We start from the raw sequence: 22,758 nt of genomic DNA, 5'->3' as shown, positions 1-22,758 counted from the left end.
ATTTTGGCTATTCATGCTTACCTTTAGTCTTCGATAGATCCATTTCAGCACCTGTCCCCATTACATTGCATATGTACACTCCACTTTGCACAAAATATATATAAGTAGCACTTTCGGTCTGTGAACAACAATTTTGACCAAAATTGTGCCCTAACTTTGGCCTACTTATCTCTATCTACTGGGACGGAACCATGAAGATACCAAATTTTAAAACACTTTCAATTATATATATAGTTTTAAAATTATGGATTAAAAAAAGAAAAGAATTTTTTTGGGTGTAATTGGCCTCCAAAATTGAAAGTTGGCCAAAGTAACTTAAAAAATAAAATGGTTACTTAACCCATTCTTGTGGCTAGTGGTTTCTCCCCCTGTATGTAAATGAAATATGAATCCCTTATTAGATTTTTTTTTTTTTTTTTAAAAAATATAAAATTCAAATGTGATATGTTTGACTCTTTTCCAAAAATAAAAAAAATTAAATGACTACGGTGTATTTTGCACTTTGGTTGTTGGCTTTTTGGGACCAAAGTTAATGTTATGTTTGGTTGGTGTGTAAAAGGAATATTATAGAAAATAAGGAAAGGAAAAGTGAGAGAAAAGAAAAGAGAGTGAAAAGAGAGGAGAGAAAATGAGGATGGATGGAGTTTTCTACCCGGACCACCATTTTTCCCCCTTTCAAATTGGGAAGAAAAGAGGAAAGAAAATAACACTTTTTTTTTTTTTTTTGAAAGTTTGTTAAAGTATATTTGTACTTTAAAAAAATGAAGAAGAAAAAAAATTTTTAAAAAGCTGTCTATAAAAGTTAAAAAGCAAAAAGTTAGCTTATAAGCTAGTCCCAAACACACACCAAGAGAAAAAGTGCAAAATTATTATAACTTTTTCATTATTTTACTTTTAATAAAAATGGTATAATAGTAATTTAATTTTTATTTTTTCTCTTTTTCATCTTTTCCACCACTTGGAAATACAATATTTTTTATCCTTCAACTTTTCCTACCTTCCCACCAAACCGAGCTTACATGTTTTTTTTTTTTGGCTGGATAAGTGTTTATGCTGGGACTAAAACCCTAGAGGTGAAAGTCACTAGCATGACTAGATACCACTTGGGCCAGCAGGCCCGGTGGTACCGAGCTTACATGTTTGTGACTTTAGAATCTAGGTACTGACATGCTGCTATTTAGTTTCACCTCAATGATTTGTTTGTTTATTTCGTTTTTGTTTTATTGTACTTGGCAATATGTAAAAAATATATTGGACATATTACAAAACATAACGTTGCGTGGCTGAGACAGAGGCATAATAGTTTCAAACTTCATTTGTGTGGTTGGATTAATTTTTTAATTTATTTATTACTTGAAAGCACCTATTAATTTTCAAGTTAACAAGAATATTAGGCATATCATGAGATACTAAATTTAGTATTTATTTGACTTGTAGATTATAGGAAAACCAACTACAAATTGGGGCGGCTTCAAGACCAATCCAGGGGGTTCAAATGAACCCCCTGACCTGGTCCTAAAAAAAAAGTTATATATAATTTTTTTTTGACCCCTACAATAAAAATTTGAACACCCTAACTTTAAATTTTTTGTTAAACCCAATTGAAATAAGTTTGAATATGATCCTTAGTTTTTCTCTATGTTTGATTTGTATTTATGTTTTCTTAGTTTTTCTCTATGTCCGATCAAGTATTTTGATAAGTACTCTACACATTTCCAAATCCAAAAAATCTTTTACTGTTTACTCTAATTCCAAGAGAGTGACAGCGTGCATATTTAAAAAAACCATACACTTCAAAAGCAAAATTTTATTACTAGAATATTATTTTTCTTAGTTTCACACTTACTCCCAGGCCCCAGTCCTACTCCTAAGTGTGTTACTATTCTCAATTTAATATTTTTTATTCAATTGAAATAACTTATAAATATAAATTATATAATAAGTTATTATTAATTTGATAAAACTGTATAATTAGTTATTTAATTCTATTCGTTTACGCATCCAATGATTGTTGTCTTAACGATCTTTTGAATGTTAATATTTTTTTAAGATTATTGTACAATATAATTGTGTTGTATATAACATGAAAGTTATATATACAGATAAAAAAATAATCATTTATTTTTTACTCATGCCTCCCTTGCCAAAAAATTCATGGCTCCGCCATTATTGACCCCCCTAAAAAAAAATCATGGAGCTGCCAATACAAAATGAAAGATAATTTTTTTAATGAATACTTTATTTTCTTTTAAATTGAAAAGGAATTATTGATAAATGTAGGGTCACGTTTTTTAGCCCAAGTCCAAGATGTATGGACCTTAGACCAGTGAGCCCAGTACAATGAATTTGTAGAGAGTGGGCCAAAGAGCTAGGTTTTAGTATATGGACAACAGTTAACATGGTGTTCTTCACGATCAAGCTGAGGTGAACTGAGTTTACCAAAGGAGATTGGTCCTCGATGCGGTACGAGGAGCTTTTTCTGGTGCCTCCGGTGTGTTAGGGGTCTCCGCCCCCCCTGTCTCCCTCCACTCCCTTTTTATAGTAGTTACCTTCCTCCTGAATGGGGTTCCTAGGGTAGGTACTTATCCCATCAGCCTTTCCCTCCAGTTGTTGAGAGTGGTTGTAAAGGTAGAAAAGCATGGTTATGTCAGGCACAAGGCATTGAATGCAATAATGGCAGCCTTTCCCTCAGACATTTCCGTTTTCTCCGTTGTCCTTTTCTGCTTTAGTACTTTCCTGTTCCGTGGAATGATCTGGAGCGTCACTACTAGTAGCAGGTTACTCCCTTTGTCCTCAGCTACATCCATGCCGAAGAGGGTTCTTCACATGGCCGAGGAGGGGTTTTTCCTTGAACTGGGCCCTTGGCCCTATGTAGACATTGACATGGACCTCCTGGTCTTTTACCCCCTACAATAGCCCCTCAAAATCCTGCTGTTTGGCTCCTCGGATGGAGAGGAGGGTTTTGGTGACATTGGGCCTCTGTCATGGCTTGCCTAATCTTGTCCTCCATCAGTGCCAGTGCCTCTTCGCTTGCCTGAGGCACGTTCTTGGCTGTGAGACATTCTTTTAGTTTATCCAAGCCGTGTTCCTGCCGTTTCGATACACGAGGCGCGCTTTTATTAGGGTCTCTTCACGAGGTGTCGCAAATCCAACGACTGAAGACTGCTTTGGAAATTGAGCGGGATTTATCTCGCCTGTAATTCCTTCTTGGAGATTTGGGCGAATTGATTGCCACCAGGTTTGTCCCCTATATAAGACACATGGGGGGAGATCATTCTCCTTTATTCGCAGACCCTTGAGTTTTTCAAGCTTTTAACTCTTCGAATGTTCCCAAAGTCCCCACTATGATAGTGATTGAGATTTAGGGAGTGAAATGGTCAAGGATAAGGGTGAGGGTGAAGGAACCAAACCCTCTTCAGAAGCCACAGGTGTCTCCGAGATTCAGAATGACCCAGTTAGAACAAGGGAGACAGAGGCCAAAGATATTTCTCCCCCTCGACTGGACAAGAAAGAAGTCTCTCTTCCTTCAGCCAAAATCCGAAGCAGGGGTAGGTCGCATCAGATTTTTGGTGCGACAAAATTTGGATTTTGTTCCAACGCCGTATGTCACACGTGTACGGGTTTGGATTTCTCGTCGCCGGTACCATCCATACTTGCTCGATTGCTGCTCGAACAATACTTGCTCGATTGCTGCTAGAGCAAGTATAGGGATTTGGCGTTCCTGCTTCTTCTTCTCTTCCACCGCCGGTGCCATCCATACTTGCTTGATTGCTGTTGGAGCAAGATCGTGGATCGGACGTCTCTGCTTCTTCTTCTCTTCCACCACCGGTGCCATCCATACTTGCTTGATTGTTGCTGGAGCAAGATTAAGGATTTATCGCTCCCGTGTACTGCTTTTTATAGTTAGCTTCTGATATAGGCTTGTCTAAGCCCTTTTATGTACATGGTACTTCTTCTTTATCCAATAAAAAGATGATTTCATTTCATTTTGCGTACCTTTTCTTTTCTGCAATAATTATTTTATGAATGGGTGTACTAGTGTCTTTTCCTTTGAATAGTACTTAGAATTGATGCCGTTGATGGTAAAGAATTGTCACCCTGAACTTATCAAAACTGACGGGCACAACAATGCCGACTTTAACTAAGTTAACAATATAAGACTAACCAGGAAAACAACATGTTCTGCATTGCGAACAGGGTGACCGCCTAAGGATGTGTAACCTAAAGTAAACTGTCTGAGGGGATTGCCGGGTACTAGGGTTCTTTTCCACGTTTCCGATGATATTTATAGCTTTAATTTGCTTTAGGCGTCTGGACCGAGGACTGAGGCATGATTGAACTTAGCTTAAACACTTAGAAAGGTACAGTCGCGTGTTAGTTTCCACAAAGTTGGAGGTCCGAGGACCACGCGAGACCTTTGTTCCGTCTAGGACTTAAGTTTTTCTTGAAGTAGCTAGTTTCCTCATAGGTTTGAGTCTGAGGACCGTGCAAGACCTTAGTTCTGTCTAGCATTTAGATTTTCTTGAAGTAGTTAGTTTCCCCAAATGTTTGAGTTCGAGGACCATGCAAGACCTTGGTTCTGTCTAGTACTTAGGTTCTTCTTTGAAGTAACTAGTTTCCCCATAGGTTTGAGTCCGAAAACCATGCAAGACCTTGGTTCTATCTAGCACTTAGATTCTTCTTTGAAGTAACTAGTTTCCCCATAGGTTTGAATCCGAGGACCATGCAAGACCTTGGTTTTGTCTAACACTTAGATTCTTCTTTTAAGTAACTAGTTCCCCATAAGTTTGAGTTCGAGGACCATGCAAGACCTTGATTCTGTCTAGTACTTAGATTTTCTTGAAGTAGCTAGTTTCCCCATAGGTTTGAGTCCGAGGACCATGCAAGACCTTGGTTCTGTCTAGTACTTAAGTTCTTCTTTGAAGTAACTAGTTTCCTCATAGGTTTGAGTTCGAGGACCATGCAAGACCTTAGTTTTGTCTAGCACTTAGATTATTCTTTGAAGTAACTAGTTTCCCCATAGGTTTGAGTCCGAGGACCATGCAAGACCTTAATTCTGTCTAACACTTAGATTTTCTTGAAGTAGCTAGTTTCCCCATAGGTTTGAGTCCGAGGACCATGTAAGACCTTGGTTCTGTCTAACACTTAGATTTTCTTGAAGTAGCTAGTTTCCCTATAGGTTTGAGTCCGAGGACCATGCAAGACCTTGGTTCTGTCTAGTACTTAGATTCTTCTTTGAAGTAACTAGTTTCCCCATAGGTTTGAGTCCAAAAACCATGCAAGACTTTGGTTCTGTCTAGTACTTAGGTTCTTCTTTGAAGTAACTAGTTTCCCTATAGGTTTGAGTTCGAGGACCATGCAAGACCTTGGTTCTATCTAGTACTTAGGTTCTTCTTTGAAGTAACTAGTTTCCCCATAGGTTTGAGCCCGAGGACCATGCAAGACATTGGTTCTGTCTAGCACTTAGATTTTCTTGAAGTAGCTAGTTTCCCCATAGGTTTGAGTCCAAGGACTATGCAAGACCTTGATTCTGTCTAGTAATTAGATTCTTTTTTGAAGTAACTAGTTTCCCCATAGGTTTTAGTCAGAGGACCATGCAAGACCTTGGTTCTGTCTAGTACTTAGATTCTTCTTTAAAGTAACTAGTTTCCCCATAGGTTTGAGTCCGAGGACCATGCAAGACCTTGAATCTGTCTAGCACTTAGATTTTCTTGAAGTAGCTAGTTTCCCCATAGGTTTGAGTCTAAGGACTATGCAAGACCTTGATTCTGTCTAGTAATTAGATTCTTTTTTGAAGTAACTAGTTTCCCCATAGGTTTTAGTCAGAGGACCATGCAAGACCTTGGTTCTGTCTAGTACTTAGGTTCTTCTTTAAAGTAACTAGTTTCCCCATAAGTTTGAGTCCGAGGACCATGCAAGACCTTGGATTTGTCTAGCACTTAGATTTTCTTGAAGTAGTTAGTTTCCCCATAGGTTTGAGTCCGAGGACCATGCAAGACTTTGGTTCTGTCTAGTACTTAGATTCTTCTTTGAAATAACTAGTTTTCCTATAGGTTTGAGTCCGAGGACCATGCAAGATCTTGGTTCTGTTTAGTACTTAGTTGTTTAGAAAGTTATCAGTGCGCGTTAATTTCCCCAAAGTCGGAGGTCCGGGGACCCGACATAGCTAAGGTTCTGTTTAACCGCTTCAAAAGATTTCGGTTTGGCCCTCGACTTCTTTCTCCGAAGGAAATTCAGCGAACCGGACTACTGGGCCCACGAGAATTAGCCCCTTGACAAGTGCACGGGGCACACATCTGACGTCAGAAGCCCCTAGAACCGCGCTTCGTTTAGCAATTCTTCCCGCGTAATCAACGCTTCGAAGTGTAGACCTAAGTGGAAGCTGAGTTACGACAATGACGGTGTGTTCTTGGAAATGATGGGGAGGCTTTCGTGTAGCTTGTACCATCGCCAAAATGGTCTTCTTGAGGGGCTCTTGTTGATAGAAGCTTGATCCCACCGTGATTAACCATTGCATTCGCTAACGCACAAGCTCTTCCCACAGACGGCGCCAATTGTAGGGTCACGTTTTTCAGCCCAAGCGCAAGATGCATGGGACCTTAGACTAGTGAGCCCGGTACAATGAATTTGTAGAGAGTGGGCCAAAGAACTAGGCTTTAGTGTATGGACAACAGTTAACATGGTGTTCTTCACGATCAAGCTGAGGTGAACTGAGTTTACCAAAGGAGATTGGTCCTCGGCGCGGTCTGAGGAGCTTTTTCTGGTGCCTCCGGTGTGTTAAGGGTTTCCGTCCCCCCCTCTGTCTCCCTCCACTCCCTTTTTATAGTAGTTTCCTTCCTCCTGAATGAGGTTCTTAAGGTAGGTACTTGTCCTATCAGCCCTTCCCTCCAGTTGTTGGGAGTGGTTGTAAAGACAGAAAAGCATGGTTATGTCAGGCACAAGGCATTGAATGCAATAATGGCAGTCTTTCCCTTAGACATTTCCGTTTTTTTCGTTGTCATTTTCTGCTTTAGTACTTTCCTGTTTCGTGGAATGATCTGGAGCGTCACTACCAGTAGCAGGTTGCTCCCTTTGTCCTCGGCTACATTCATGCCGAAGAGGGTTCTTCACATGGCCGAGAAGGGGTTTTTCCTTGGACTGGGCCCTTGACCCTATTTAGACATTGACATGGACCTCCTGGTCTTTTACCCCCCACAATAAATTTAATACAAAATTAATCATAGATTATTTTCAACATTTAACAAACATTGATTTCATTTTGATTGATGATTGATTTGAAATGTATTACAGTGAGAAATCTTATGAGGGTGACTCCAAGATGTTGACTAGAGATTTTGAACTCATGATCTTAATAATATCATGAGACTTTAGAAACCATCCAATTATTTACATCAAAATCAAAAATAAGAGAGAAGGAGAGAGAACATGCTCGGAGTGCAAATTTCTTCGCATGGAGACACTAAAGTCAACTTTCGAGTGTTGATAACCATCTAATAGTGGTCTTTTAGTACCAGTGAAATACATCATCCTGCCACTTTAGTAGTTCTAATTTCAAGGAAGTGGGGTTAGCTGAGTTCTTCCCCCATTAACAGAAATGTGGAATTGTACCAAACTTTAATTAACTGATAGGGACAACCCTAGTGGATCTGCCACCCTTCACGAAAGTTAATTGATAATTAGCAGGCGTTGTCCTTTGATTGCCTGTTTATAAATTGCTTGTACTTCCAACTTATTGTCACACAGCATTAGTGAGCATTCACATACTTTGTTCACTTTTTAAGATATGGATCAAAATCCCTACAAACTTTTCTTTGTGGCCTTGTTTTGCCTCCTGATCCTAAGTCCTCCTGTATCCTGCCAACTTGATTATAAATTCTATGATTCCACTTGTCCCAATCTGACATATATTGTTCGAAAAACTGTCTGGTCAGCCATTGCAAATGATACTAGGATTGCAGCCTCACTCTTGCGGCTTCACTTCCACGATTGTTTTGTTAATGTAAACCTATTATCCTGCTTTGTTTAGTTGTTTAATTTTTGTAAAACACCCTAAATGCTATGCTATCCCCATTAAAGTAGTCACTAGAAGTCACAAACTGAAAATGGTTCCTACTTAGTAGGAGTGAAAGATAAAAGAGTTTTGTTGACTTCTAGAGATTATTGGAACTTTATAATCATTTCACACTAGGAATTTCAATTCATACTCCCTTCATATCTGGACCCTTATCATATATATAATGCCATGTGTTCATTTTAGATGTAGTATGACAAGCTTATTAAGACGTACAAAAAAAGGTTCGAACGGAAATTGCTAAATTAGTCCTAATGCTGCTTGTTATACTACTGGTTAGCAATATGAATTGTTTTGACTCCATTTCTTAGAAACTAACTGCAAAATTGTTTTTTCATTTTGGTCAAAGGGATGTGATGGATCATTGTTACTTGATGATACCACCACATTTACGGGGGAGAAAAATGCATCGCCTAACAAAGATTCAGCTAGAGGCTTTGAGGTTATCGACACAATCAAGGCTACTTTGGAGAAAGCTTGCCCATCCACAGTTTCTTGTGCTGATATACTAACTCTTGTAGCAAGAGAAGCTGTTTATCTAGTAAGAAAGTCCTATATACTTCGTTTAAATTATTAAGAATCACCATTCAAAACCTCTAATATCCATTTGTGATCCTATATGTATCTCCTCTTCTTCTTTTTGTGTGTGTATTTATTTTAGTCCTTCATTATGTTTTTTCTCAGGCTGGAGGTCAATATTTTTTTTGGGCTGTACCCTTGGGTCGCCGAGATGGCACAACAGCGAGTCAGAGTGCAGCTAATGATCAGTTGCCAAGCCCTTTTGAGCCATTAGAAAATATCACCGCAAAATTTACTTCAAAGGGTCTGGATATAAAGGATTTAGTGCTGCTATCAGGTGTGCAACATAGACTTCATATATATAACAGTCACCTTGCCATATTTCTGCTTCACTAAAAAATAAGCTTGCATGCTTTTACATTAAGAAAATTTCCTGCTTTTGGAATGTAACTATGTAAGGTGTAGTAACCACTATTCTAGTCAAAATATTTTTCATTAATTCATATGCTCATTAATATTACAGGTGCGCACACTATTGGTTTTGCTCAATGCTTTACATTCAAGCCAAGGCTTTTCGACTTTGCCAAGTCTGGTAAACCTGATCCAACCCTTGATGGATCCCTCCTACAAAAGTTGCAGAGCGTGTGCCCAAACCAAGCTGATTCTGACACAAAATTAGCTCCCTTGGATCCAGTCACTTCGGACAAATTTGATAATAGCTATTACACAAACCTTGTGAGCAACTCAGGGCTACTTCAGTCAGATCAAGCTCTTATGGGGAACAATAAAACTGCTTCACTGGTCACTTACTACAGCAAATTCTCTTACTCTTTCTCCCGGGATTTTGGAGCATCAATGGTGAAGATGGCCAACATAGGTGTACTTACTGGACAAACTGGAGAGATTAGGAAGAACTGTAGGGTGGTGAACTAAAAACCTTTGTAATTGTATGTGATATGGATGGTCTTCAAAAGCGTTGAAAGGCTGTAACTAGTACGTAGAAAATGCTGGTCTGTAAGCTACCTTTGATAAATGTTGAAAGGAATAACTCTGGTTGTATTAATAGCATCAGATGGTTACACTTAATTCATATTAGATTTTAATTAGGAGAAAGATATGCAAATTCAGAGAAAAAAAAGGGAGGGAGGGGGTTGGTGTTTCGAAACTGGATGCGACGCATATGAGACGTGGCATTTAAAAAAAAAAAAAAAACTCATGTAAACAATACATGATCAAGTAAATGCAACGTGTCACAAATTTAATTAAAAATTAGAGAGAAGTAAAGGATTTAAATAAGAGTGGATCTTCCTCTGCGACAAAATAAAAGGGCTAAACGGGCATTATTTTAAGGAATAATCATGTAAGGTTGAAAAGTTAACAGCATGTTGGTACTTGTATTTAAATATATGTTTTTAATTTTTAAATAACATTACACGTATTTTTATATATTTTTTCATTTATATATATTTTTAAAAAATACAAACAATGTGTGAATTTGAATACAACTTATTTTGTTGAAAATCAAAAATAATAAAAAAATAATTTCTGCAATATTGTTTGCTCTTTTAACACGGTAGCTTTGTCTATTTATACTGTTTATGTCCTATAAACAGTACAGAAGGTGCTGGGTTAAGGAAAAAAAAAAAAAAAAAAAAAAGCAGATGCAAACGTGAACACAAACGCGCAAATTAGACGGACACAACATATTATTAGAACATCATTATCAAACGAGTCCTAAGTCGGTCAGGATTGACAGCTCCATAATTGGTTGCAAGCTAGTGGTGTTATAAGCTAGCCACATTGGCTCAAAGCGCCAACAAGTCAATTGTTCGCTTTTGAAAAAAATATCTTGTCTTTGGCCTCCTTTCCCTCCAAAGACAACGTCTATATCGAAACAAACTTTCATGCATTTTTTTCAAAAGTGCTTAAAGATAATGGGACTATTGAGATGACAATTTTTTTTTTTTTAATAATTAATGAGATGACAAGTTAGATGACAAATTACAACTGATATAATTTTGATATTATTGAGATGATAAGTTACTATATATATATATATAAAGTTTTTTTTTTAGTGATGCAAATATATGAAAATGATGTTAAATTAATCATAATGTGAAAAATATCGTAAAAACATCACACTGTTTTTATTTTTTAAGGTAGTCATTGCAATATTTTATTTTGTGATAAAATATTAGAAACATTACAATTTGGTTTAATCAATTGGGTTTAATGTTAATTTTTCAACAATTAGTTATTGTCAATATATTTATTTTATTTTTATTATTATTGTTAGAAATTAAAAAACAGAGGAAGAAACTTAAAGACTCATATCCGGCCATAATTGAACTAGTCCCTTGAAGAGAAAACTAAATTTAGAAAGAGTTCTTCAAGTCTATAATCTACACCTCTGGGAAACCTTGTGATGGAATACTAGCCTACGCATCCAAATTTATTGTACTCCGCCATCCTCTTTAGACCCACATGTGAGAGAGAGAGTGTTAAAATTATGGTTAAATGGTTAAATTCATAATTTTCTAAAACTTAAGTATTTGAGAGAATCTGTAATCTAGAGTGCTCATTATGTACATTCGCTCGCTAAATAATGTGAGGTAATTGTTGTTTTAATTTTAAATTTATAACTAACAAGTTGTATACTATTATAATACTATAAAACTTAAATACAACTCCTTAGATGTTGCAACTTAAGTTTCCCAATTAAATTCAACCACATGGTTATATACTTATATTGATCAATGAACAACATGGTTAAATTTAATTATCCTTGAAAAATATAATACTATTTTTGCTTTATTGGATAATATAATCAAGTGATTGAATTCAATTTGATAACATAAGGTACAACACATTTGGAATTGTGCATAAGTTTTGTCAATATTGCATAAAAATATAATAAATTCTAATTGAACCCCTTTATATTTTTATGAGTTTAGATTTATGAATTTATATGTAAAGACAATTTGTCAAACACAAAATTATGATTCAATTAGAAATGTGCTTGGTACAAAATTGATGTAAATTTAAAATTGGAAGATATTTTAAATCCAAATTAGGGTTTAATTAGAGAATATAGAAAGTATAGAGACCCAACAAAATATCACAATACTTTTACAACACTCTTATCTTGAGTTGAAAAGTACTAAAAATTTTATTACATGAAACTTATAAACTGATATTATAATGAATATGATTAATGAATTTTAACCAATAACTAAATTTTGAATTACCCATTTTTATTTTTTGTTTTTTTAGAAAAAAAATACCCATTTTTAATTAGTGACACTACTTTTTCGAGTTAGAGGAGGCCCTATAATCTATTTTTTGTTTTATTTTATTTTGACTAGTAAAAGATTACACTATCCGCTGGGGTCGGTTTCTAATTAGGATGACACATGACAATCATACGGCCACTAGTGGTTGATCACACAAACAACACGAACAACTTAGGCACGTCAGATCAGGGTAGCTAAGAATTATAAAGAAAGCAGAAAGGGGCCACGATGCGCACCACCGCGTATCTTAGCAATAATTGCCCCTGAGAGTTGTTGAGACTTGAGATTCTACTACGGTACGGTGCTTATTTATTAGTATTATAGACTGAGCGGCGGTGGTAGAGACTATAGTTATTGTGACTTGTGTGGCGGCACGCGCGATCATCGACGAAGACTAGAGTTCAAAAATTAAAAAAGAGAGCGGGACTTTTAGGGTTTTAGAGAGAGACAGAGAAATGGCGAACCCTCGGTGCTACCTAGACATAAGCATAGGAGGAGAGGTAGAAGGAAGGATAGTGATAGAGCTGTACAAGGATGTGGTTCCCAAAACCGCCGAGAATTTCAGGGCTCTCTGTACCGGCGAAAAAGGCATTGGTCCTCACACCGGTGTTCCTCTTCACTACAAGGTCAAACCTCACCTCCCCCTCTTTTTCTTCTTTTTAAACCTTTGGCTTTTATTTCTTTACTCTGTTACTCCGCAGTTTTAAACCACAACGCATTGTTTCTGTTTGTGATATGAATGGATGCATGGAAACTTCATATGGGGTCGTAACGGTGTTCTATCTGCCTTGTCATGTTATAATTTTTCAAAAATTGCTCGTGTTACCGAATACCCATGTCCGTGTCGGTGCGTACCATGCGTTTTTGTGTTACCAAAATTTTCAATTTCAGTACCAATTTTTTTACTATTTATTATTTTTTTTTAAACGTCATTATCTTTGGTATTTTATATATGAATAATAACTGATAATAATGCGAGAAATCTACCACTTTTAAGGAACAAATGCATTTTTATGTGGTTCCATTTGTAATCAGTATTTATTGTTATTTTTTTGAAAAAATTTCTTTGAAGGATTAGGGCTGTTGGTAATGTTGTTCTAGTAACGTTGAAAATGCGCGTGTGTGAAAAAGTGTGGAAATATGTGTAATATTGTTTAAATACTAAAAACTGTTGCTCAAAATACACTATCAAACAGCCCCTTAACTATTGACAATATTTTTGGGGGTTGGATATGAATCCGCCATGGATTGACCATTCATAATAGAGTGACTAAATTTTATGCTTCCAACCTCTGTGAACAAAGTGTATGACACTAAGCATAGACATAGATGGAGTTGAAGGATTAACTATTTGTGCATGATTTTATTTTTTGGAGTACAGGGGGTGGTGATTTGAGTATGAGTGTGGGTTTATTTATGTAAATCTTTATGCAGATGTCAGTTGTAACACTTAAAAGTGTATTAAAACTGGCATAAACTCTACTTGTAACACTTAAGAAGCCAATCAACTCATTTTGATATGTTGTAAAGTACTCTACTTTTGCAGTTCATATGGTTATCTATTGAGTCTTTTGCAAGTCTTAGTCATTTTTGTTAATTATATAGCAAAATCTTCAATGCAGGGGGGTCATTTTCATCGCATCATCAAAGGGTTTATGATCCAAGGTGGAGATATATCCGCTGGGGATGGTACTGGAGGAGAATCGATTTATGGCTTGAAATTTGAAGATGAAAACTTTGAGTTGAAACATGAGAGAAAAGGAATGCTATCTATGGCTAACTCGGGACCTAACACCAATGGATCCCAGTTCTTTATTACTACAACTCGCACGTCTCATCTAGATGGAAAGCATGTTGTATTTGGGAGGGTAATCAAAGGAATGGGAGTGGTTCGTTCGGCTGAGCACGTTACTACTGAAGAGGGTGATATTCCTTCTCAAGATGTTGTAATTGTGGATTGTGGAGAGATTCCTGAGGGGGCAGATGATGGAATATCTAACTTCTTTAAAGACGGTGATTCTTATGCGGATTGGCCAGCTGACCTTGACACCAAACCAGATGAAATTTCTTGGTGGATGAAGGCTGTAGAGGACATCAAGATTTTTGGAAATGAGTATTACAAGGTAGATGATGTCGAATTGTGTTTCTGCTTGACATTTATATTCACTTTGTTTGGTCAAAAAGGAAAATTGTAAAATATGTGGTACATATGCTTGCCATCTAAATGATCTGTGCATACATTTAAATATCACAGAAAATACATCTTTGGCTTCCTTTTGCTCGAAAAGTGGTTATTTTTCTTCTGTTAACATGATTTTCCCTGACTTCTTCACATGCAGAAGCAAGACCATAAAACGGCTCTTAGAAAGTACCGTAAAGCTTTGCGCTACTTGGATGTATGTTGGGAAAAGGATGACATTGATGAAGGTGAACTTCTATTTTTCCTTGTGATCACACCTTTTAACAATGTGTTACTGAAGTTGCTGCATTGCTTGCTTTGTCCAGCTGATGAGTTTACCTTTGTGACTTCACAGAGAAGAGTTCCTCCTTGCGGAAGACAAAGTCTCAGATATTTACAAACAGTTCTGTAAGTTTACTTATTTTCCACTTGATTATAGTGCATCCTTTAGTCATAATCTAGAAATATTAGGCATTTATTTTTTTGAAAGTTCAATCGTTACAACAAGTAGGGGAGGGGGGATTCAAGTCCTGGTTCTTCTCATGAAGGAGACCAAGCAATGCCATTGAGCTACAAGGCTCTTGGCAAGATCAAGCATCGTTTATTATTTGATTAAAAAAATTCAGAAATTGTATTAAGACAAGATGGACTTATTTACTTGATAATTTTTTCTGGTGAACTTGAGCACTAGTATTGAAGATATAATAGTGATATTCATAAATAACCTGCTTGATGATTGAATTTTTTGTTTAGAAGAACATCTGTCAATGAAAGTTTTTGATTTTGCATCCTTTAATTGAGTTTGAGGCTCTAATGAAAGCTCAAATATCCATTGATTATCATCTTTTGCAATTTCTTTGATCAACCCCCCTAGTTTAGTTTGATCCTATCATTTAACTTGGTTATGAATCTCAAGCTTGATCTTATTTTTTGTGTTAGTAATAGACACAGTTGTTGTTAAAGATCAAGATTGTTATTTTACTTTTACATGGTGCTTTGGTCAAAGCTTTTTTGTTTTTGTTGACAACCAGACAATTGATTATTGTCCGAATGCATGTAACATGTTGTCACAATTGTTCCAACCAAATTTTGCTATCTTCTCACCGTTGGAGTGATGGTTAGTCGCTTGCTCTTTCTATTTTGTGAAGGGGCTAATATCTTAACCATCTACAGTCTACTAGATGCTGTAGTCTTCAGATCAATTGCCTTGCATATTCACATACACCATGCATACACACACATATGGGGTGATATCTAATTATATTGGTTTTCCTCATAGATTTCATATTTTTGTTATGGGATTACAATTTCGTTACATTACTAAGGTCCCTTTTGCCCTTACATTATTGATTAATGTTTTCCATTTTTCTTTTAGGCCTGTAAACTGAAATTAGGAGATCTAAAAGGAGCATTATTGGACACAGACTTTGCAATGCGTGATGGGGAAGATAATGTGAAAGCTTTGTTTCGCCAAGGCCAGGTCAGTGTCTGCTTCTAGTTTATCCTCTGTCTCTCTCTCTCTCTCTCTTCTTATATTTCATCTGATATTGATAATTATCCCCTGCCCCCCTTTTGATGTAATAGAGTATAGTAACTTTTAGTGAGAATAATATTTATTAATTTAATGACTCATATTGCATGCGCAATCCGAATTGGAAGAAGTTTAAGTACAGTGAACGTTCTTAAATTTAGAAATTTAGCTGACATTTAATAGTAATAGTACATCTTTATACAATTGGGGTCAAGGCATGATGATGGCAACTAAAATGTGGAGTTAAGAGGGCATTTATTCTAATGACCTTTGAATTTTTTTATATATATTAAGAACATTTAAGGTATACATAAATGCTTTGGTTATGAATATAGCAACCTCGGTTTCATGTTAACCGCAGGTTCTTTTTTCTGTTTTTTTGATAGATAGATAAAAGGAAAGTATTAAATCCATTGCTGGGATTTAACTTTGGTTGCTGGGATATAAGCCAGGTATCCCAACCGGACAGAATCACTAGACGACAATAGTTGAGGGTGGGGATTTGAACCCTAGACCTCTTCATTAGAAATAACAGGAAGTGCCAATTGAGTTACAAGCCTCTTGGAATCTTATTGCTTATACCATGAAGGCCTTGTATCATTATGTTGGTTTCAAGATATTAAGGAATTGGATTTTTTTCTAATGTCAGTTTCATTTTCAACTATTTTATTTTCACCAAGAATATAAGCTTGAGTTTTAAATACAAGAGTCTGATATGCATAATTGAATTATATCCAAGAGCCTTATATCTCAATTGGCACTTTCTAGTGTTTCCAATGGAGTTTCAAGGTTCAAATCCCTCCCCTCCCATTGTAATTATCAAATTGTCACAAAAAAAAAGTATAATTGAACTATAGACTATAGACCTTATATTGCTTGGTGGTTTTGTACATGATGGGATGATACTGGTTTCATTATTGTTTTTTCTTCCTTTTCTTGATGGAAGTATTTGAACTTTTGGATTTTTTTAATTTCAAAGACAACTCCTTCCACTTAAAATGACTTAGAATAAGTAGTTGATAAGTAGTTGACAAGTCATAAATAGGTTGTGTTACCAATTACTTGCAAAAGCTTGCTCATACTTGTCATAACATATTGCCTGCACCATTGTGGTCCTTTTTGTGTGTTTACTGGTAATTTCTAATATTTGTATTATGGTCTTGCCAATTTCAGGCACATATGGCATTAAATGACATAGACTCTGCAGTTGAAAGCTTCAAGAAGGCGTCAGAATTGGAGCCAAATGATGGTTAGTGACTTTAACGGTTGACATTCCTTTCTTTAATATGAGCAGTCTTCTAATGTAGAATTTTGATGCTAGAAGTGACATGAAGACTAATTTCTTCTCTTCCTGTTGAACAAATTGTCTCTTGCAAATGAACAAATTGTTATGCTTTAAGGTTTTAAGTTTGACTTGGAGCAAGAAAAGTTTTTCAGTATTGGATATTATTAAAAGGGGTAAATTCTTTTTATTTATTTATTTATATATATATATATATATATACAAGATAGAATTTCTACTTTAGCCTAATCTAAGTGTATATGTGTGTGAAGCTCCTTCCTAGAGACTTGAAATCCGGCCCTTGCCCCTAACACCTCACAAGGGTGACCACCGCACCAAGGATGTGCAGTGGTAAAAGAGGGGGGGGAGGTGGGTAAATTCTTGACCGTACATCTTATTTTCCATTTTTCAGGAGGAATAAAGAAAGAGCTTGCTGCTGCACGGAAGAAGGTAAATGAACTTCACATTTTGTATTGTTTAGATGTGACTTTAGTAATGGTTCATTGTGTTTTCTTTCTTTACAAATTTCCAATTGGACATAGTTTTGAAAGCTCATAATGGTTACAGATTGCTGATAGACGTGATCAGGAAAAGAAAGCTTACTCTAGAATGTTCCAATAGAGTTCTGGCCACAATCTGGTATGCTAAACACATTTTGGTGAAAATCGCTCTTCATTTTTTAATTTTGAGAGTAACTTCCCATTTGTTTTTTCTGATGTACAGTCTCCCTTTTGTCTGGAAGGTTTGGCTTTGAATTGATGGGCATTTGTTAGGTTATATAGTCAGCTGGTTCAGGCTTTTTTGTTTGCAGATATTGATTGGCTTTAGGAAATGTCAGGTACAAATTTTCTGCTCCTTAGTGATTATTATCATATGATTATATGGCCATATTATGAAATACAAAAACAAATTATTGATTATTCATGAAATGACAGGTCTTTGTATCTGTCAAGAATTTCCTTTCTTTTCTGTTTCCGTTGGATTAGAAAACTTCTGTGACAGTGCACTGGTTTTGAATCTTTTGATGGTTTGAATAATCAGATTCAGCCAATTTGTCAGAATAGGAAATCTGCCTTCTAGAAATTGTTTGCATTCAATCTTTTTGCTTACCCTTGATGCTTTGGTCTATTTCAGGCTTTGTTGGAGGACAAGAATGGGTTGCCCGATCTTCTGAGGAGACAAATTACAAATTAGAAAACTCTAGCTTGAACCAATTTTTGTGATTTTGTCAAACTAGACTTATAGCACATTATTGCTTGCTTGAACCATAATGCTACATACAATATTCATCTGAATCATCCAAAAAATCTTGTTATTTTTCGTACAAAGCCTTTTATTTTATGCAAAATTGATAATTTCTTCTTAATTGACTTTCTATTGTTAAATCTATTTTTACTTCTTGATCTTCCGAACTGTTGTGGTGGTTTCCCCTGATCAGATTTAGTTAGTTTGGCTCGAGCTTTAGGGGAAGTATTCCGTCTGTTGTTGACTGAAGCTCCCACTTTGATACTTGGAACTTGTTCTTCTGCCTTCCTCTTTGTGAATCCATCCCTTATTTTCTTTTCCTCGTTGAGTCCCCTTCTTTGCAATTTGCTCTGTGAGTTGAAATCTTTCATTCTTGTTAAAGCTAAGTTCTGTCTTGCCTCAGCAGCAAGCTTCTGTTCCATGGACACGGAAATATGCCAATCTGCAAGTGTTGTTTCTTCTTCAGCTCTTCTTTTTAAGGCATAGTATTCTTCATGACTGAGATGGACAATGGTATCATCCTTTTCTGAACATTCAATATAGTGAAGTGCTTCAGCTGCAGATGATCCCAATGCTTCTGACTCTAATTGTGTAGCTTGAAGCATGAGTTGCAATGTCTGAAGAGTTTGCTTCTTTACACTCAGGACTTGTTTCAGCTTTAACCTTGCTTGTTGCTCTTCTTCCATATCCAACTTGAGCCTCTTAATCTTTTCACGTGTTCGATCCAAAGCCTGGCTTATTTCATTGATCATCTTTGTTGCCTTGTGCTTTTCTTCCTTTTTGGTTCTAATGGATGTGTTGGTGCTCCCTAGGTGTGAGTCAAGCTCTGAGATAACAATATTTGACGTTGTAGATTCATTTTTGGCACTTTCAAGGTTGGATTTCAGTCTTTCAAGCTCATCAATGAGAGGCTTGGAGTCTAGCCATGACTGCATGGCGTTGTCCTTGGCTCTTTTCAGTTCTTCCTTCGTCTTAGTCAGTGCAGCCATCTTAGCCTCTAATGTGCTGCCAGATCTTTCTCGTGGGTCTCTTGGTTTGTGTGATTGATTAATTTGATTCTCTATTCTTTCTTCACCATATGACTCCATTTGCTCTTTTGCATAAATGGGAAACTTTTGGGAGGCTTTTCTTTACCATATATTTATATGTTTAACTTTCTTGTATTTTAATGTGTAACATTTTGTTTGGATGAGATTTCCAATCCAGCTTTCGTTTTAAAATTTTTTTTGCGTGCTTGGATGAGTTCATTTGAGGTTCCTAGAATGGCTTTGTTTTTACCGAGTCTCTACATGAGATGTCCACATACATGTCTGTTGGTTTTGCATGCAATTGCAAGCTGTGCAGCTTGTGTTGGCACTTGGCAGCTAGTAAAGTTTGCCGGCTGTTATGTCTTGCATCCCTATCATATGGTCGCTTCCTTGGGGGCTGTGACGGAACACCTACGTAATTTGGTTTTTAAGTTCAACTAGAAATTTCCTTGCTTTGTTTGGTTGGCAAATGGTTGGATTCAGGAAACTTAATTTGATGCTAAGAGCTGACCATACTGTGACTCCTTGGTCTTTAGAATAGGACGAAATATGATCAGAAAGCTCTAAAAGTGTATAGTTAATCAGATTAATTTATATTCTTGGAGTTAGTTTCATTGTTCTTTCCGGAGCTGGAGTTAGTTTCATTGTTCTTTCCGGAGCTTCCATTAATTCCACAATTTGTTTGGTGAAGCAGGCAAGAGCTTCTTCATTAATACCTTCGCCCTCAATTTCCTCAAATCTACCAGTACCTAAATGCACATTTGACATTGGCTTCATTTTACAAGCCTTTGCAAATTTTTGGTGGAATTAATATCAACTGACATAGCACCTCCCATTAACGCGTCACATATTTTCAAGATATAATATTGATAATCTTATTATTAACACACCTGGCGTTATAATCATTCCATAAATACAAATACTTATGGAGTGGGGGGTAAAGGCTAAAATTCAAGTATGTGAGAGAGAGCTTTACACATACACTTAAATTATCTTAGAATAAGATTTTTATATTAGATTAAAAAAATGATAATTTTAGGACAATTTATATTTTATTTCTTTTTTAAGTCTATACATCTTTCTTGTGATCTATGCATGTGTTATTGGATTTGGCTTATGTCCAATGTTTTTTTGCACTAAACACATTGTAATGCAGTATCCAAAATTAGGTACGTATCCGAATTGTATCATGCCTAGTGCAAAATGGCACTGGACACAAATTTCACCCATGTTATTAAAGTACATAGTAAGGGAAATGTAGTTTGGCACTTAAGAGCAAAAAGAAATCAAAATGATTCTTTAAATAATTCTGACAACTACATCATTGAATTTTGAGTAATTTTTGTGCCACACCTAAAGGCAGAACATTGGCCACAACTTGCTCATGTGGCGAGTTGTGGTTGGTAGAAGGGTGTCCTCACATGGACCTACCATCACTCCTTTACCAACCACAGTTCGTCATATGGGTGAGTTGTGGCCAATGTTGTGCCTTTTGGTGTGACACAAGAATTTTTCTTGAATTTTTGTACAATAGAACATATCTAGCATATATATTGTTGGAAAGTTGACGTGTTACATCATTTGATAGCCAAGGGAGAATGGATAATACAATAAATTTGTTGTATTTGTGAATTCCCTAATCATACTAAGAAAAATATGGTAATGTACAAGTTCATGGAGATGTTCTTACATTAATGAGCCTCTTTTATTTTTATTTTTTGGGATGAGCCGTAACTTATACTTATTAGTTGTTTCAAGTTTACAACCCCCTCCTTACTTGACTTATAGTATAATTGGACTTTGGTTTTTTCTTTTGTGAAATTTTCTTGTTGATATAGTTAATAAGCTATTCCTTCTGCTGCGTTAAATTTTATCAAAAAGAAATAAAAAGAAACATATTTTATCAATGTAAATTATGGTTTAGAACTTAATTATAATACTATTGTTACCTTTAAAAAAAGATAATAGAGTCTCAATTTTAAATTTTTTATTTTTGCAATCATTTATCCTCCATAAAAATGTGTATAAACAATTGAGTACGGAAATAGTTATATAACAAATGTTTATTGTAAGGACACGATTTTCAACGACCCAAGGATGACGTTGGGCTCGTATGTAAAGGGCCCGAACAATACGATTTGTAGAGAGTGGATTTGGAAAGGCCGGACCTTGGTCGTTGGATGGCGGTTTAGTCATGACTTTCATGGAAGCCCATGCGAAAGCGGGTTTGGCTTATATAGTTAAGCCTTACACGGATGTGGTTTGGAAGGTTTGACTCCTCGGAATTAGTCCGAAAAGCGTTTCATTCTCACCATTCTCCTCCTTTTTCCTTTATAGGATCTTCCCCCTTTCGTTTTAGCTCTCCCTCCCTTTTATACTGGTATTTCCTTCCCGTTTTTCATCTACGTGTCAGTTTCTCCTTTTTTGGGGCAGTTACTCGTCCTATCAATCCGTACGTCAGAGTGGTTGGGGAAAAACTGGATAGCATGGTATGGAGTATGGGCTTGCCAGGCGCTGGGCTCCACGTTATGGTGTTGGTAGCTTTCTCGCTTGTACTGCTGTACTGAGTTTGTCCTTTTCCTCAAGCGTTTCGTGGGACGTTGCCCGTGAGATCCTCCTCGGCCACATTCTTGGGCTTTTAAGGGATTTTCACCATACGTCCTGGGTAGTAGGACTCCTCGGCCTGGGCTTTGGGCCCTTAATACAAGGTGGGCTGGGACCGCAGATTTGGGCCCCACATTTATATATATATATATATATATATTTACATAGATTGTAGTATATTTCTTAATTAGTAAAAAAATTCAATTCATAACTTGAGTTTTGACTTAAAAAAAAAAAAAAATTTATGTGATAGAAACCTTAGTAGATAATCACAATATAATGAATATATTATCTTTTTATGGATTTTCTTACATTAAAATATGACTTCTTTTTTTATTTTTTATTTTTTTTTAGAAACAAACACACACATGACTTAGTTTTCAAATAAATAGTTTTTAATTTTTCAAATTGGTCTCAAATGCTATATATATATATATATATATATATATATATTCAAATGAACATGCATACTTACGTCAGTTACGTGTCTCTCAAATCAAATCATGGGTCCATCATTGTGGGTAACTATTTCCATTCAAAAGGAGTTTGCTATTGAAGTGTCTTTCAACAAATTGATCAAGAATATCACTTTTAATAATGTTGCCTACTAGTTAAGAATATCACCAATCATTCATGCATGGAACAACTTTAATTTAACTTCGAATATTTATCACAAGAGAAATACTTCACAAAGACTTGATGTTGATCAGTTGATGACAGCAGAGTTCCGTGGCTTTTATGACGGTTGATCGGTACCAATGGGAAGATAGATGTTAACAACTTAATAGACTTCCATGTTTGCTACTTCACGTGTGAAGTTGACAACATAGAGCTTCGAATCTTCCCTGTCATGGTCGAGCCCACGCAGAGTAGTAGAACGTGAAACATGCTCTGATTGCTTAATCGGAAGTGGTACAAAAGCAACCAGAACGCTAGATATAGATTTTACCTTTAGATTCGAGTCATTCGACTAAAGCAACTCCCACGGACTTAAATGGCTTGGAAA

General features: G+C 36.2%; 2 protein-coding genes across 3 annotated transcripts; both read left to right on the top strand.

Annotated features, from left to right (window-relative positions):
- Positions 1-7,755: 7,755 nt before the first annotated feature.
- On the top strand, positions 7,756-9,676 carry LOC115950555 (peroxidase 10-like). Its single transcript, XM_031067747.1, has 4 exons — positions 7,756-7,999; positions 8,421-8,612; positions 8,756-8,927; positions 9,114-9,676. Exons 1-4 carry the CDS (start codon positions 7,784-7,786, stop codon positions 9,521-9,523), a joined length of 990 nt encoding a protein of 329 aa, XP_030923607.1. The 5' UTR covers positions 7,756-7,783; the 3' UTR covers positions 9,524-9,676.
- Positions 9,677-12,096: 2,420 nt separating this feature from the next.
- On the top strand, positions 12,097-18,195 carry LOC115950505 (peptidyl-prolyl cis-trans isomerase CYP40-like). Of its 2 annotated transcripts, none has more exons than XM_031067696.1 (10): positions 12,097-12,509; positions 13,506-14,006; positions 14,223-14,310; positions 14,418-14,470; positions 15,438-15,542; positions 16,767-16,842; positions 17,288-17,325; positions 17,443-17,514; positions 17,599-17,713; positions 18,010-18,195. In XM_031067696.1, the coding sequence occupies exons 1-8, from the start codon at positions 12,339-12,341 to the stop codon at positions 17,494-17,496; spliced, it is 1,086 nt and encodes a 361-aa protein (XP_030923556.1). In that variant the 5' UTR covers positions 12,097-12,338; the 3' UTR covers positions 17,497-17,514; positions 17,599-17,713; positions 18,010-18,195. The 2 variants fall into 2 exon arrangements, with proteins under 2 accessions (XP_030923556.1, XP_030923557.1); XM_031067697.1 differs by having other exon boundaries at positions 12,122-12,509; positions 17,618-17,713; positions 18,010-18,170.
- The last annotated feature ends 4,563 nt before the right edge of the window (positions 18,196-22,758 follow it).

This window comes from Quercus lobata, chromosome 6, assembly GCF_001633185.2.
Source record: "Quercus lobata isolate SW786 chromosome 6, ValleyOak3.0 Primary Assembly, whole genome shotgun sequence".
NCBI classification, from domain to species: Eukaryota; Viridiplantae; Streptophyta; class Magnoliopsida; order Fagales; family Fagaceae; genus Quercus; species Quercus lobata.
This window is presented reverse-complemented; position numbering and strand designations above follow the sequence as displayed.

Bases quoted from the DNA above. Each gene is read 5' to 3' on its own strand.
- LOC115950505 (XM_031067696.1), top strand. From the start codon at position 12,339: ATGGCGAACCCTCGGTGCTACCTAGACATAAGCATAGGAGGAGAGGTA. The intron at 12,510-13,505 runs GTCAAACCTCAC...TCTTCAATGCAG, and splicing joins GTGTTCCTCTTCACTACAAG to GGGGGTCATTTTCATCGCAT. The intron at 17,326-17,442 runs GTAAATGAACTT...TAATGGTTACAG, and splicing joins TTGCTGCTGCACGGAAGAAG to ATTGCTGATAGACGTGATCA.
- LOC115950555 (XM_031067747.1), top strand. From the start codon at position 7,784: ATGGATCAAAATCCCTACAAACTTTTCTTTGTGGCCTTGTTTTGCCTC. The intron at 8,000-8,420 runs GTAAACCTATTA...TTTTGGTCAAAG, and splicing joins TCCACGATTGTTTTGTTAAT to GGATGTGATGGATCATTGTT. The intron at 8,928-9,113 runs GTGTGCAACATA...TTAATATTACAG, and splicing joins GGATTTAGTGCTGCTATCAG to GTGCGCACACTATTGGTTTT.